Below are 14740 nucleotides of genomic sequence, written 5' to 3'. Positions count from 1 at the left end.
TCAGTACGTAAATTCCAGACAAAACTATCAAATAAACAAAATTACACAAGTGAAAATGGGATAAATAAAAGTCCAGTAGAATATGAAGGAAATGTCACTTGCTTTATGTAAAATAGTTTCATTTACTCTGTGAGGTCACCGAATTAGATTATTTTCTATTACAACCCTTTGAAATGCTGCTTCAGATGCTTTTTTGAAGTAAAAACTATGAATATAAAATAAATTATTTCTATACAGGGTGGGGAAGCAAAATTTACAATGAACATTTAGTTGTTTTTTTCTCACCAGGCACTACGTCATTGTTTTGAAACCAAACGTATATTGATGTCATAATCATACCTAACACTATTATCCATACCTTTTCAGAAACTTTTGCCCATATGAGTAATCAGGAAAGCAAACGTCAAAGAGTGTGTGATTTGCTGAATGCACTCGTCACACCAAAGGAGATTTCAAAATAGTTGGAGTGTCCATAAAGACTGTTTATATGGAAAGAAGAGAATGACTATGAGCAAAACTATTACGAGAAAGTCTGGAAGATACTATTAAAGAAGAATGGGAGAAGTTGTCAGCTGAATATTGAGGAACACTGCGCAAGTTTCAGGAAGCGTGTGAAGGCAGTTATTGAGAAAGAAGGAGGACACATAGAATAAAACATTTTCTATTATGTCATTTTCTTGTGGCAAATAAATTCTCATGACTTTCAATAAACTAATTGGTCATACACTGTCTTTCAATCCCTGCCTCAAAAATAGTGTACATTTGCTTCCCCACCCTGTACATGTAAAACAGGCATTTAGTTTTATTCAAGTTGAAGAATAATTGTTTTTCATCAAACCTACTTTTAACCCATAAAGACCCAGTGCTACTTTTGTGGCAGTTCCAGAATATTATTTTCTCTATATTTAAATTTTCTTAAGTATACTGGCTTCTGTATTTTGCAGTTTTTCACTGAAAATCAGGTATTTTCCTATATTTAATTCACTGATCATATAGATATTCATAAAAGCTCAGAATAAAGTTAAGGAATATGATATCAGAAACAGAGAAAACTGATGTAAAAGTGACTTTTTCGGCAAAATCTATCATTAACTGAACATAAATCAAGTGTGTCCATCCACTGTCACTGGTACAGCTCCATGGGTTTTGCTGATGAATCAATATTGTAGAAGAAGATGGTGTTTCCACGGTAACTACGGAGCTTCTGAATGTCCAAATGGGTCATATTTGATGACCATGAAAAGATGACAAACTATTTTACACCAATTATTTACATGTATTGATAGGATTAATGGATCAACAGGTATTAAACAGTTTAGATCAGTATACACCTTTAGTTGTCAGTGGCTGTTTGGATCTTTATGGGTTAATGTGAATGTTTGTTATTCTGTATGATATGTAGATGTAAACCTAACTGTATTTTGTTAATCTCAAAATAATTGAAACTGTATGTGTTGTTACTTCCACTCTGTTATAGATTTACTCTCTAATCAATTTATTTCAAATGTCACTACTTTTGCTCAAATATATTCATAAAAACTGAATTTTTGCTGTAACTGTGTTTTTTGTAACATAATCTCACTACTTACCACCTTTAGACCTATCAATATCTGTTTTTATTGACTGTTCATCTACCTGAGCTCATACAGAGCTGCAGTACCTAGTTTTCTCCACTAGAGGACAGCAACCGCCGTCTGTTACCAGTGTCCAACAGCAGAATAATAAGGATTTACTGACTGTAGGTTATTAAGTGAGAATTTTCTTAAATAATTTTGAAACATACTAATTTATTAGAGAATAAGTGGAACATTTAAAGTGAATAATGTCACGAAAATAACCTCACATAAAATACTCCTTGGTAATGTTAAATAAGAAAATGTTTTATTTCCATTACTTAAAAAACAAATGAGGTATATTCAGAAGTTATGGTATGACAGCAAATGTACAGATGCAAAAAGCACACTCAAGAAAACATTCAAGCACAGAAAACAGACAAACAAAATAAAACACACATTTTTATAAAACAGATTTTCCACAAGTATATGGAACTGAGGGCTGTTTAACATCTGTATCACATTGCATATGTATTTATTTTTGGGGAAAAGTGTCTATTATGCTATTCTTAGGACTGACATGACCATAAATAATCCATATGTTGATACTTAATGCCTGTAGTTTTATTTTACACACGTGTCATGTTGCGCACGCGCAGAAGGGTTTGTTATGGTCACGTGACCGCTGACTCAACTCCACTAAAACCGTTGCTGAGGTCCGACACATGAGTACGAACTGATGAAACTTCTGGAAATACACAACGCTGACGTGTGAATAAGACGCACAGGAGCATAAACTGGATTAAGGCTTCAGAGTTTAACACAGTGGAGAAACTAGCGGAGCTGAAAACAAGTTTAAAGTCAATACGCGGGTTTATGTTTATGCTAGTGTTAGCATTAGCCTGCTAATCTAAGGAGAGGAAGAAGAGTGTGTGAAGTGTCCAAATACAGACTGGACTGAGGGTAAGACACTGAAATATGGCACCACCTGTTTATGTCTGAAGAAGAGTTCATGGTTTACAGAGTTTATGGATGATGTAAAACAAGTTTGGTGTGTATGACTGAGATGAAAACTCAGCTGTTGAAACTCAGTGAACAATTCGAAAGTTTAGGAAGTTACTGTCTCAAACCCACAAGACAAACAAGACAGGATGTAATGACCAAGAACTTTAGCTGAGGTCAGATCAGATGAGAGTTAAAAAACCAAGGTGTATGTATTTTAAGTTAGTGAACAAGCACTTATTTATAAATTTGTCTTGTGTTTATGCAGGTATTGATTTGTTTTTAAATAATTTTTTGTATTGGATTTTAAACTCCCATTTATTGGGATTTTAACTCCTTCAGACTTTATTTTAACCTCGGTGGAGTTTTTTTTTTTTTTTTTAATCTTTTATCTCTTATCACAATCATTCTTTTATTGACGTGCCCTGATTGGTGGAACTTGGAGCACTCTTATTGTATCATGTCTATAGTCATCTCATGTCTTGGTTTTATGTCACATGTCATTATGTTTTGAGAAATGTCAAAAATCCATTCATCATCTAACTACAAAACAAATCTACCTGTGGGTATAATAGAATCTTTATTTCATCAGTAGTAGTTTGTCACACATGTAAACATGGACCACACACACACCGACATTTGGCTTCTTCCTTTAACCCACACATACTGCATGCTAGGAGCAGTGGGCTCGCCATGTCAAGCGCTCGGGGAGAAAATGGGGGGTTAAGTGCCTTGCTCAAGGGCACATCAGCCAACAACTCTCCACCAGTTCAGGGAATCGAATCAGCAATCCTTCGGTCACAAGCCGACTCTCCAGCCATCTAGGCCACGGCTGCCTATAAAACCTAATAGTAGCAATAAAAGGAGGGTTCACATATCAGTTGTAGTTTTTATTCATCAGGACAAACCACATTTCCCAAACAACAGAACATTCAAAGCTGTATACATGAATGAATGACGTAAAGTAACAAAAGTGATCCCAAAAGGCAAAAGAAAATGTCTTATGAGATAAATACAAGTATTACAGTATACAAAAATATATAGCAATATTGATAATAAGCCTCAATTTCTGTCATTACAGAAATGTTAAAGTAAAGTTGTAATGCTTTGCAGAAGGAAGTTAGGACTAATTAAGGGGAAATGACTAACAACATGAAGAATCACCTGCAAAATACAGTATTTCTTTTTGTTTTGTTTTTAATTTCAAACATGTTAAACATTCACAGTACTTGCATAGCACTTTCACATTTCCTTTTCTTCCCCTGTTTGAAAAAGAGTAGGTAGAAATGGAAACTTATATGTTCCTACCCTATATGTTCCTTAAAAAGTTTGAAATCCAATCATAGGACTTATAGTGTTTATGATATGGCTTTTACTAGTGTGTAGGGCAAATATTTTCAGAAAATATTCATGCAATCAGCAAAATGTTAATATCTATTAAAAAAAATGCTTGCTTGCTTCAAGTGGGGTTTTTTTGTTGCCATTTTTTAATCAGAAACCAAATACTCATAGAGGGAAGTGTTACTTTAAAAAAAGAAGAAATTACATATAGTGAACATTTAGTCACATGACTGACCATCTGACTGATCAGCTGTTTCCGTTGTTTTTCAGATATCAGATAAAATGTAAAATGGTTTTTCCAACAGGTTTGACTGAATCATTCCTGTCTCATCTGTGGAAAAACAAACAAAACAAAAACATCGTAGCCATTTTAGATGAAAACAGCAACAGAATGCTCTCTTCTACTGTGTTTATTACAGACATGTATCATGAAGGCAACAGGACTGACTGCTGGTGATACAACACAACCTAGATTATCCAAACCATCCCATGAGTCGGTCGAAACATAAATTCAGCAGAAAGCACCTTCCATCATCCAGTACTGTTCTGTGCTTACGTGGGGTGTATGAGTAAAATTCGAAGTGTGACCCTAACCCAGTGAAAGAGATCTTAAAGTGCATCCATAACGGTCTCATAAAGTCTTTAATGGAACTGTAGAAGACCTGATTTTCCTCTTTTCATCAGTGCTTCATCATCAGTACAGATCTGTTGTGGAAGCCAGATCTCCTCTTGGAGGTTTGACACAGTGTCTGTTGTGTTCTCCATCACCCCAAAGCTTTTTCCACTTATAATTATCTGTCAATGCAGAGAAAAATGAAGTCTAATGAAAGTTTTCTACCTATTTTCCTCCTCGGCTGCCTTCAGGATGCGGCCCCGACAAAGAGGATCCCACCTGGGTCTGCTGCTCCTGGCCTCCCAGCTGATCCACGTGGGTTTTGACAACATTCCCCCCGTGACTCTGGCTGTTCTGGGACTCAACGCCTACCTTTACCTGTTTCCAGCAGCTCCTCTGATGAAGGTACCGCACTGATGCTCAGTGTCTGTCTTCTGTCAGTCCTGCCGCTCCACCCCTTTTGTTTATATGTGGTCATTTCCAGCTCCAAAAGCCAACATTAACAGACTACATACTGTTTCTTCAAAATGGCCTTTCAGAAACTGATAAGAGATGTTATGGTTCCTCTGTCCACAAACTACATGGTTCAATGTTTTAACTATGAAAGACAAGAACAGTCTGCGTGCTATTGTAAAATATGCTCCAAGATCGTTGGAGTCAGACTCAGAGACTTGTCTTCCCTCTGGGAGCTTCAGGTGGTGAGAAAAGCACAGTCCATCAGGGACCCTCACTGTGTGTTGCATCTGAAGTTTGCCTTGATGCCTTTAGGCCGGCGTTACCATGCTCCTCAGAGGAGTACCAACACATATTCAAAACCTTTTATTCCTTCAGCTATCACACTTTATACTCTGACAGAAGCCATTTTAGTCATTTTATATGATTTTTGTTGTTGTTTTTTTTTTTTTCTTTTTTTTAAATATTAGCGGAACCAATAGGGCCTTTCAGTCTTTTAGTCTGCATTGGTATTTATTGATTACTTATTGTTGATTATTTAAATGCATTTATTCGTAGTTGCTTTCAATAGTCCTGTATTTGTACACTGATTTATTTATGTTTGTCACATTGCGCTTTGGATGTGGGCTGATGTCTGTGGTAAGCTGCAAATGAATTGCCCATATGGGATAAATAAAGTTTTGTGAATCTGAATAAAGTTTTTCAGTGTCGTGATGTGATTGAGGCCCTGTCTATTCGAAGACAGTTTCAGTCATATCCGCAAAAGTTTTGTATCAGATAGGCCTGTTGGTCCACATGAAACCGGCATTTTCAGTCACTGAAACTGCAACTTTTTGAAACCAGTCCCAAAGTGAATAAATTTGAAAACGCCGGTCTTCTTCTGTACGACCAAAGCACAACTTTCTTGAACAGTGATGTCATAGCCCCACCTCTCTAACCTTTCACCCTGGAAGCAAGACGCCACTTCACAACAACAACAACAATGGCAGACTATGGAGTAGTGCTCATGCTACAACAGCTGTTGAGCTTATTGGAAATATTGAATCCAAATTTTCAGCTACTCTTTCATTACAATGAGCAACAAACAACCATAGCAACAATATTCACTACATGCTCTTGAATGAATAACGGTCATTTTTACAGTTTTCATCTTGTTGAATAAGAAGTTAACATTGTACTTATGCCTAAAAATCATAAATCAAATGTGGGTTTTTTGTTTTGTCTTTTTGCTTGTCTTGCACATTATTTTTTATCTTCCATCTTTAATGAATAGTTTAAAACCACAAATAACTGTCTGGTTTCTTCAACTATTAAAGATAATGAAATAATATCCTCCTTAGACCCAGCAATGTATTTTTGTCCTCTGTTGGGGACACGAGTTTCACAGCTTTATTTAAAAAATAACCCAAAACAAAACAAAAAACACTGTCCACTGAAAAGGAAATTACATAAAATGTTTTTAAAATGGTTGTGAAAAAAACAAAAAAAAATGTTGCATTATGCTGTTTCAAATCAAAACAATTATTTAATGAAAAAAGTCAAAACTTTTACTTCCCTGGTTCTCAGGATGATATAAGTATAATGTAATAATGAAAAACCACAGTCCAGTCTTTACGTATCCGTTGCTGATGCCTCGTTCTGTCCTTCGTGTCCGTCTCCAGGCCTGCGTGAGCGTCCAACAGGCGTACTGGTACGGAGACTGGCGCCGCCTCCTGCTGTCGCCGCTGCACCACGCTGACGACATGCACCTGTACTTCAACATGGTGTCGTTCCTGTGGAAGGGGATGAGGCTGGAGCGCCGTCTGGGCGGGGCCTGGTTCCTCTACCTGCTGTCCGTCTTCTCTCTGCTCACCGGATTGGTCTATCTGCTGCTGGAGGCGGGGCTTACGGAGCTCATGCAGGACCAGTCGTACAGCATGACCTGCGCCGTGGGCTTCTCAGGTGGAATGATGAGTGAAAGGTTCTACAAGTGTCTGATACTGAGTCCCTTTAACCCTTTTTAGACGATTGTGTCTCTGGTGCCACTTTTTTCCATACACTTTTATTCAGATTATAGGAACTTTTGAACCGTTTGTGCAATTGATAAAATGTCGATGTCATCTAAAGCTTAGATTCGGAGCTTTCCATTGCAATATAACACATTACAGTAGAGACCTGCTTTGGCTGAGGGGGAGGGCTGGAAGTGGGTGGAGCAGAGAGCAGCAGAGTGCAGTCGGTGAAAGAGAGATGGAAGATTTTTAGTACTTTCATTAGAGTTTTAGCGAGATTTTATCGATGAATTCTAAAATTGTATATAATAGTGATAGTGCTGTTTTGGAGTGTTCTACTAGTGTGGTTTGCTACGTTTTTGTTGAGTTTTGCTGGGTTTTTCCTCCCTTTTTTTTTTTTTAACTGTATTTCTCCATATTTTTCCAGTTTGTATGGTTCATTGATAGTTGTATTTTAGCTGTAAATATTATATAAATGTACAGTATGTATATTTATATATGTATGTAAATGTATATGTATATGCAGAGGGCTAACTAGGGCAGAAAGAGACGCAGTGTCTGTAAAAGAAGCAGAACATGAATGTTTTTGTCAGTGAAATAAGGGGCTCTGTTTACAACTAGACAGGAAATGAACAGAGACAAACAGGCTAAAAATGACTGGAAATAATTAAAAATAAGAATCTATAACATGAGACCAGAATGACCGAGATAAACAAAAATGTTTGAGCGCATTTGAAATAGTCGAAAGTTATTTCCATACTCTCATAAAATGTCGTTCTACACATTTACAATTATTTTTCATAATAAATATGATAAAATTCAAGTCTAATTTTTTTTTTTTTTTTTACTATAACACACTGTTTTAAGCATTATTGCATATAATAATGATTATTACTGACCAGATATTGAAGTTAAGTTTTTCCTAAATAAGGTGCAAAAGAATTGTCAAAAAAGACATTTTCTGACACTTTTATTGCAAAAAGAACATCAACTAGAAAAGCACTCGGAGAGCGCAGACCTCCACCAAGGCAGATCAGTGCCCCCCATCCCCGATCACCACCAAAATTTAATCATTTGTTCCTTGTGCCAGTATCAACATTTCCTGAAATTTTCATCCAAATCCATCCATAACTTTTTGAGTTACCTTGCACATGGACAGACAGATAGACAAACCAACGCCGGCATAAACATCACCTCCTTGGTGGAGGTAATAAATCTGGGTGGCCTGTTATATGTTAGTCCTTAAAGGGTTAATATGCACTATGTGGTCAGTGTTGAAGGTGTATGGTGAATATGTAAGGTGAATATGAAGGTGCAGCAGAAGTAAAACCCGAACTGTCCTGTTTATCTGTGGGTTTCTAGGTGTCCTGTTTGGTCTGAAGGTGCTCAGTAACCACTACTATCCAGGAGGCGTGACCTACATGATGGGCATCCCTGTATCCAATCGATACCCAGCTGGGTGGAGCTAGTGCTGATCCACGTCACATCACCTGGGTAAGTCAGAATGAAACCAAAACCACTAATCCACAAGGGTCAGGGTTCACTTTGTGGTCATTATAATGATTATTTTCAGCTTTATCTTCTTTGTTATATGAGTTCACTAAACCTTATCACATGTACAGTCATGGAAAAAATGATTAGACCATCAAAAGTCATCAAAAAACAATGGTTATGCAAACAAGTCCTAACTCCTGTGTGTATCATGTGACTAAAACAGACAGAAAAGAAAACATGGAATGTCTAAAAGCACTGTTTTTGTCAGTACAATGCCATAGATATTGATGGAAGAACTGAAGTGATTTGGTTATTATAAAACATGGAAAATGGATAGATATCAGCTCTGAAATTAAACTACTATGAGCTATTTTTGTTGTTATCATTATATTGTCCAAACAAATGTACCTTTAGTTGTACCAGGAATTGAAATGAACAAGAAATTGAAGAAACAAGGGTGGTCTAATTATTTTTTTCTTCGACTGTATGTTCTGTAACAGTATAGTTGATAGAATTTGTGTTTGGTTGCATAATCAGGGTTCATACGGGTGCTTGAAATCCTTGAAAATGCTTGAATTTCAATGTTGTGTTTTCAAGGTCTGAAAAGTGCTTGAATTTTAGTTTAAGTGCTTGGAATTATAACTCTGTGATGTGATTTTTCTTGTTTTTTTAATATTAACTCAAACCAAAGCTACTTACAGAGAGGTGATACATTCTGAAAAATAAGACTATGTCAAAAAAAAAATTAGCAGGTGTTCTCAGGTCGACTCCAGGTACATTTTTATCTTCATCTTTGGTTCAGTGTGAAGAACATCAAGTGGCTTCATTTTTTTGGATTGAACTTTGTGTTCTTAAATTTTTAGACATTTTGCTATCATGAAACATAATTTTAGATGTTTATAGTGTAATACATTGTACGTCATTGTGATAAAAAAAAAGTGAAAAAAATAATCATGACAATATGTATTTCTGTAGATACGTATTTAACCCCAGTGACAAGGGGATGTGCTGGAAAAATTTGAAAATGACCCTTAAAAGTGCTTGAATTTGACCTTGAAAAGTGTGTACGCACCCTGGTAATTCTAATGATCAGACGGATGATACGGCTCACAGTAGATTTCTTTTCTTGTGTTACTGACTTTGAGGAAAACAACTCCAAAAAGAAAAACTGCTAATAATATAAACCAAATATAAATAAAATACAGAGTAACAGATATAAATAACATCATCTCACCTTTAACCAGCATTTGTTTAACCCTTTCATGCATGAATTATGAGAACCTTAATCAAGATTTTTGTTTCCCTGAGTGTTTTTATTCCTCTTTAAGCATGAAAAAAACAATACGATTGAAAATGTTCTTCTGAACCTATTTTAAATGAAGTTCCAGAAATGTCCACTCAGCTGGAAATTTTTGAAGCAGAGAAACATATATTTACTGATATGTTGTGTTGAAAACTATGAAATTAAAAACATTCTTAATGCTACTATTCTGATGTTTTTACACATTTTAACATACTCTAATACTAGTCACTTCATGGAGATAAAATGCAAAACAACCCTTTTTGTTAAAAAAAAAAGTTAATTACAGTCTAATAACAATAATAAGCAATTGATTTACACTCTAACATGTTAGTGCAGATCAGGTTATCAAGAACAGCAAAGTTACAGTAATGGTATGAATGTCAGTGTATGGGATGATCCATAAGCGTCCACTGTGTTAGCTGTGTTATGGAGCTAAAACAACAAAATCCATGAATATTAAGAGAACACCTTTGAACAGCTGTCCACTGTAGTGACCACTATGCATGAAAGGGTTAAAGAACAGAGCTGCATTGTTCCTGTAATAATGACGATAAACATCTATTCTATTCTAAAGGTGATGATGTTCCATTCTATTAAATGCCTGGTTCCTCAACTCCCCCAATCACATCTCAGGTGGGAGGGCCAAGACACAAGGAGGTGAAAATGGGAAATAAAGACAGATTAGATGAAAGTAGAGGAGGCGAGTAGAGAACAGATGATTGATGTGAGAAATTAAAGGAGGGGCTGGTTTATCTGAGGCTGTGGCTTAAATCAGCCACCAGAGGGCAGTGTTTCATCAGCTAAGGCTGGGTCTGTGTTTCAGGACCTCCTTCATCGGTCACCTGGCTGGTATCCTGGTGGGTCTCCTCTACACCTCCGGACCCCTGAAGACCCTCATGAAACACTGTGCAGGTCTGATGTAGTTTGTGTTTATGACATTTCATTTCCCCACCCTCCGAAGGGGAGGCAAGGGTATTGTTTTTGGTTCGGTTTGTTCTTTGTTTGTTTCTTTGTTAACACTCTAGCAGCAAAATTATTGGTTGAATTCATACCAAATTGGGTTTATAGATTACTAGTGACCCAGAATAGATGTGATTACATTTTGTGAAAAGTAGGTCAAAGTTCAAATTTCTTATGAATTTTTTAAATCTTTTTTGTCTCCCATTTACTTAAAATGGGCACAATGTCAAATGTCGTTAAAAACATCAATTTTGTTTCAGTTTACTTCAAACTTGACACATATATAGAGGCAATTGTTATGCCGACATCTGCTGGATCGATGCCAAAATAAGCTACAATACTTGCTCGGGGCGGGGTTTGTTGTTCCTGGCACCACTTGTTAAGTGTAGGTTTTGCATCTTGGTAAAACCAACAGCTCCTGTATGTCCTGTCATATGTACATGTGTATTTATCCTAATATCTAAACACAAATTTTTAACTCTATCCTGTTCATTTTTATTTTCTCCAGGGTTTGTAACGAATGGCTTTAACTCCAGACCATCTACATACTTCAACTCCTCAGGTATCACAGGTTTTTCAGTTTTGTGATGGTAATTAGGTTAGATATTTCACATTGTTTTAAATTTAACTTCAATCAGATTCAGATTCAGATAATTTTATTAATCCCATACGGGCGATTTGTTTGCAGCTTACCACAGACATCAGCCCGCATCCAAAGTGCAATGTAACATACATAAATAAATGAATAAATCAGTTCACAAATACAAGATCATTGAAAGCAACTATGAATAATGCATTTAAATAATCAACAATAAATAATCAATAAATACCAATGCAGACTAAAACCCTATTAGTTCTGCTAACGTAAAAAAAGTCATATAAAATGACTAAAACGGCTGCTGTCAGAGTTTAAAAGCGTGATAGCTGAAGGAATAAAAGGTTTTGAATATCTGTTGGTTCTCCTCTGAGGTGCATGTTAACGCCGGCCTGAAGGCATCAAAACAAACCTCTTACGCAACACATGGTGAAGATCCCTGAAGATGGTCTGTGCTTTCCTCACCACCAATTTAGAACTGATTAGTTTAGTTCACTTTAGAATTAGCTTTAGTGATAAATTTGGTTTTGAGGCGTTATAGAGACTGAAAAAAGGTGCAAGAACCAATGTGACAGATTGGGAAAAACTATTAACGTTAGAGGAAAACAGCTGATTTTACCTGCATGTGTATTTAGTTTTAGTGTGTTTTCCAAACATCACGTTTTTTTTTTATTTTGTGTTAATTAATTAAATATTTCTTTCGCCACTAGTTTTACTCGTTTTAGGACTTCATCAATAATTTCTTCAAACATGTTGTCCGACGAAACTACTTGTCGGATTCATTTAAAATTTTATACGTATCTTCCTTGGGACAATGTTTACAAAGTTTGTTCACAGTTTTAACAAATTTAGATTTTTGAGTTTTTGACGAATTTTTGAAATATTAAAAATTTGCCTTTCCTTATAATGGTCTGTATTTTGATGGTTTATATCATGTAAATGGTTAGAAATATCAATACTTAGATTGAGTTAGCTGAGTTCCCTCCAGTGAAAGTACCACCCACTTTGCATCCAGACCACAGGACTCTAACATAGAACAGAACCTGAAAACCTTCCAAATTCAACCTGGTATTGATTCTTGATAGAACATAACACTGAGATACAGGGACTTTGGTTCTATTTTTACTTCTGTTGCCTCGTTCTCCTGTTTATTGCATGTGTTCAGCTTTATTATTATGAAAACTACACCTGATAATAAACCTGTTTGGGATTTTTTACTGGTTTTGTTAAATTCTCTGTTTGTGTTGAACAGGTTACAGTGGTGGTGGTGGTTTTGGTGCTGGTGCTGGTTTTGGCGCTAGCGCTGGTTTTGGCGCTGGCGGTGGTGGCGGCGGTGGTTTTGGCAGTGGCGGGGGACATCCTCCTTACGATTACTCAGATAACAGGACCAATTACACCGCGTCCTACACCGGTGGACTGAGTGAGGAGGAGCAGTTAGAGGCGGCCATCAGAAACAGCCTGAACGACAGAGGTCAGAGACACAGAACTGAGCTCTAGAACCAACAGGAGACCACCGCAAGGACGTGGATCTCATACTGTTGTGTTTTACAGGACGTCCAAGCGCCCCAGAAGCCCCTCCTCCTTATGGTTTCAACCTCAGTGAGGACGACAGGAGAGCCGAGGAGATCAGGTGGAGGAGGCTGAGGAGGTTCGACAGCTGAACCAGGAGACAACGAGGATCCGGAGACGCGCGACGAGTCGGACTGTGCTTCTAAAAGGCGAGGAATAAGTGCCTACAGAGAATGAGCGGGACGTAGATAAAGCCTGACGCTGAGCAGCTGATCGACTGTTTGGTCCTTCGGTATCAAAATCAGACATTTATTTTCACAAAGTGTTGATGTTTGTTGGTTCTGTTAGAGCTCGTCAGCTTTGAGTTACTAAATAAGGGATGAGATGCTTCACATTAATCACATTAAGTATCGTAAACCATCCAAATGTCCCACAAAAGAGGCAGTTTCATGTTTTCCAATCAGATTAATATCTAAATCTATTTACTTAGACATCTCAAAGCTTCAAATAAAAGCCCAGAGAATATAAACACCAGAGCAGTGGTGTTGAACTCGTTTTAGTTCAGGTTCCACATACATTTACATTTACATTTATACATTTGGCGGATGCTTTTTTCCAAAGCGACTTACAGGGGAAGATTAACAATTAAGCTCTTTCTCTACTTCTTTTGTAAAGCACTTTAAAAATAACCACAGCGGACCAAAGTGTTGTACAGAAGAATAAATAAAAAACAAAATAAAAGAATAAAATATAACATACATACAACCCAATGTGTTCTCAACAGGCCAGACCAGTAAAATAACTAATAATAATAAATAATGACAACTCCAAATTTGTCTCTTTGGTTTTTTTTTTGCAAACAAGTAAAATCACAGAAGGAAAATATTTACATTTACAAACGTATCATTTTACAAAAATGTGAATAACCTGAACAACCTGAAATTTCTACAGAAAAATAAATGCCACCCCCCCCCCCCATCAAATTGAATGAAAATGTTAATCCAAGTTTCTTTAGTAGAAAATGAAACAAATTAAAAAAAAAACAATTAATAAATAAATAAAAAGTGCCACATCAGATAATACAGGTGCATCTCAATTAATTAGGACATCATCAAAAAGTCCATTTATATCAGTAAATGAATTCAAAAAGTGAATTTCAGATCAGCAGAGAGTTTACAGAATTTTAGTTTTTAATAGAAAGAAAGAAAAGAAACCCTTGAAATATATCAGTCTGGGTTTAATGAGTCTAATATATATGAGGTTCAGTTTTTTAAATTGAATCAATAAAATAAATCAACTTTTTGGTGATATTCTAATGTACTGATACACACCTGTACAGTGGTGTGCAAAAATATTACGACACTTGTCAAATCTTAAGAAACTAGTTGTTTTTTAATCCCAGAGCCTGAATTTCACTTTTTTGCCACTGCAAAAAGTAAAGGCAAAGGTACTGAGAAGATTTTACCTCCAAATTTATCAGTCTAGTCCCTTTTTTTTTTACATTTTACTCTAATATTTAGTGTGGTACCCCTTGGCAACAATCACAGCAGCGCATCTTTCTGGCATTGTGTTGATGTATTTTCTGAGTGTTTCAACCCCAATGTCATTCCACGCTCTCAGAAGCTCATTCCAGAGAGTTTCCTTAGATTGTTGCCAAAGGGGGGCCACACTAAATTGTAGAGTAAAATGTAAAAAAAAAAAAAAGGACTGGACTGATAAATTTGTAGGTGAAATATTCTCAGTATCTTTGCCTTTACCTTTTGCAAAGGCAAAAAATTGAAATTCAGGCTCTGGGAACAAATAAACCACCAGTTTAAGATTTGGACAAGTGTTCTAATATTTTGCACACCACTGTAGTTCTCACTGTTCTGACAGATGTTAAACTACAGAACCATAAGTGTCCCTCCTTCAGCTGCGTACAGTGGATAC

The 14740-nt window shown here is 36.4% G+C and overlaps 1 protein-coding gene across 1 annotated transcript; it reads left to right on the top strand.

The window, feature by feature from the left end:
* The first annotated feature begins 4754 nt into the window (after positions 1-4754).
* On the top strand, positions 4755-13333 carry LOC115431534 (rhomboid-related protein 4-like). Its single transcript, XM_030151952.1, is given in 8 exon segments — positions 4755-4914; positions 6624-6903; positions 8313-8399; positions 8402-8444; positions 10571-10659; positions 11216-11269; positions 12555-12773; positions 12854-13333. Coding segments are annotated over 8 exon segments (1035 nt in total). The 5' UTR covers positions 4755-4761; the 3' UTR covers positions 12964-13333.
* Positions 13334-14740: the final 1407 nt, after the last annotated feature.

This window comes from Sphaeramia orbicularis, chromosome 13, assembly GCF_902148855.1.
Source record: "Sphaeramia orbicularis chromosome 13, fSphaOr1.1, whole genome shotgun sequence".
Classification (NCBI taxonomy): domain Eukaryota; kingdom Metazoa; phylum Chordata; class Actinopteri; order Kurtiformes; family Apogonidae; genus Sphaeramia; species Sphaeramia orbicularis.
This window is presented reverse-complemented; position numbering and strand designations above follow the sequence as displayed.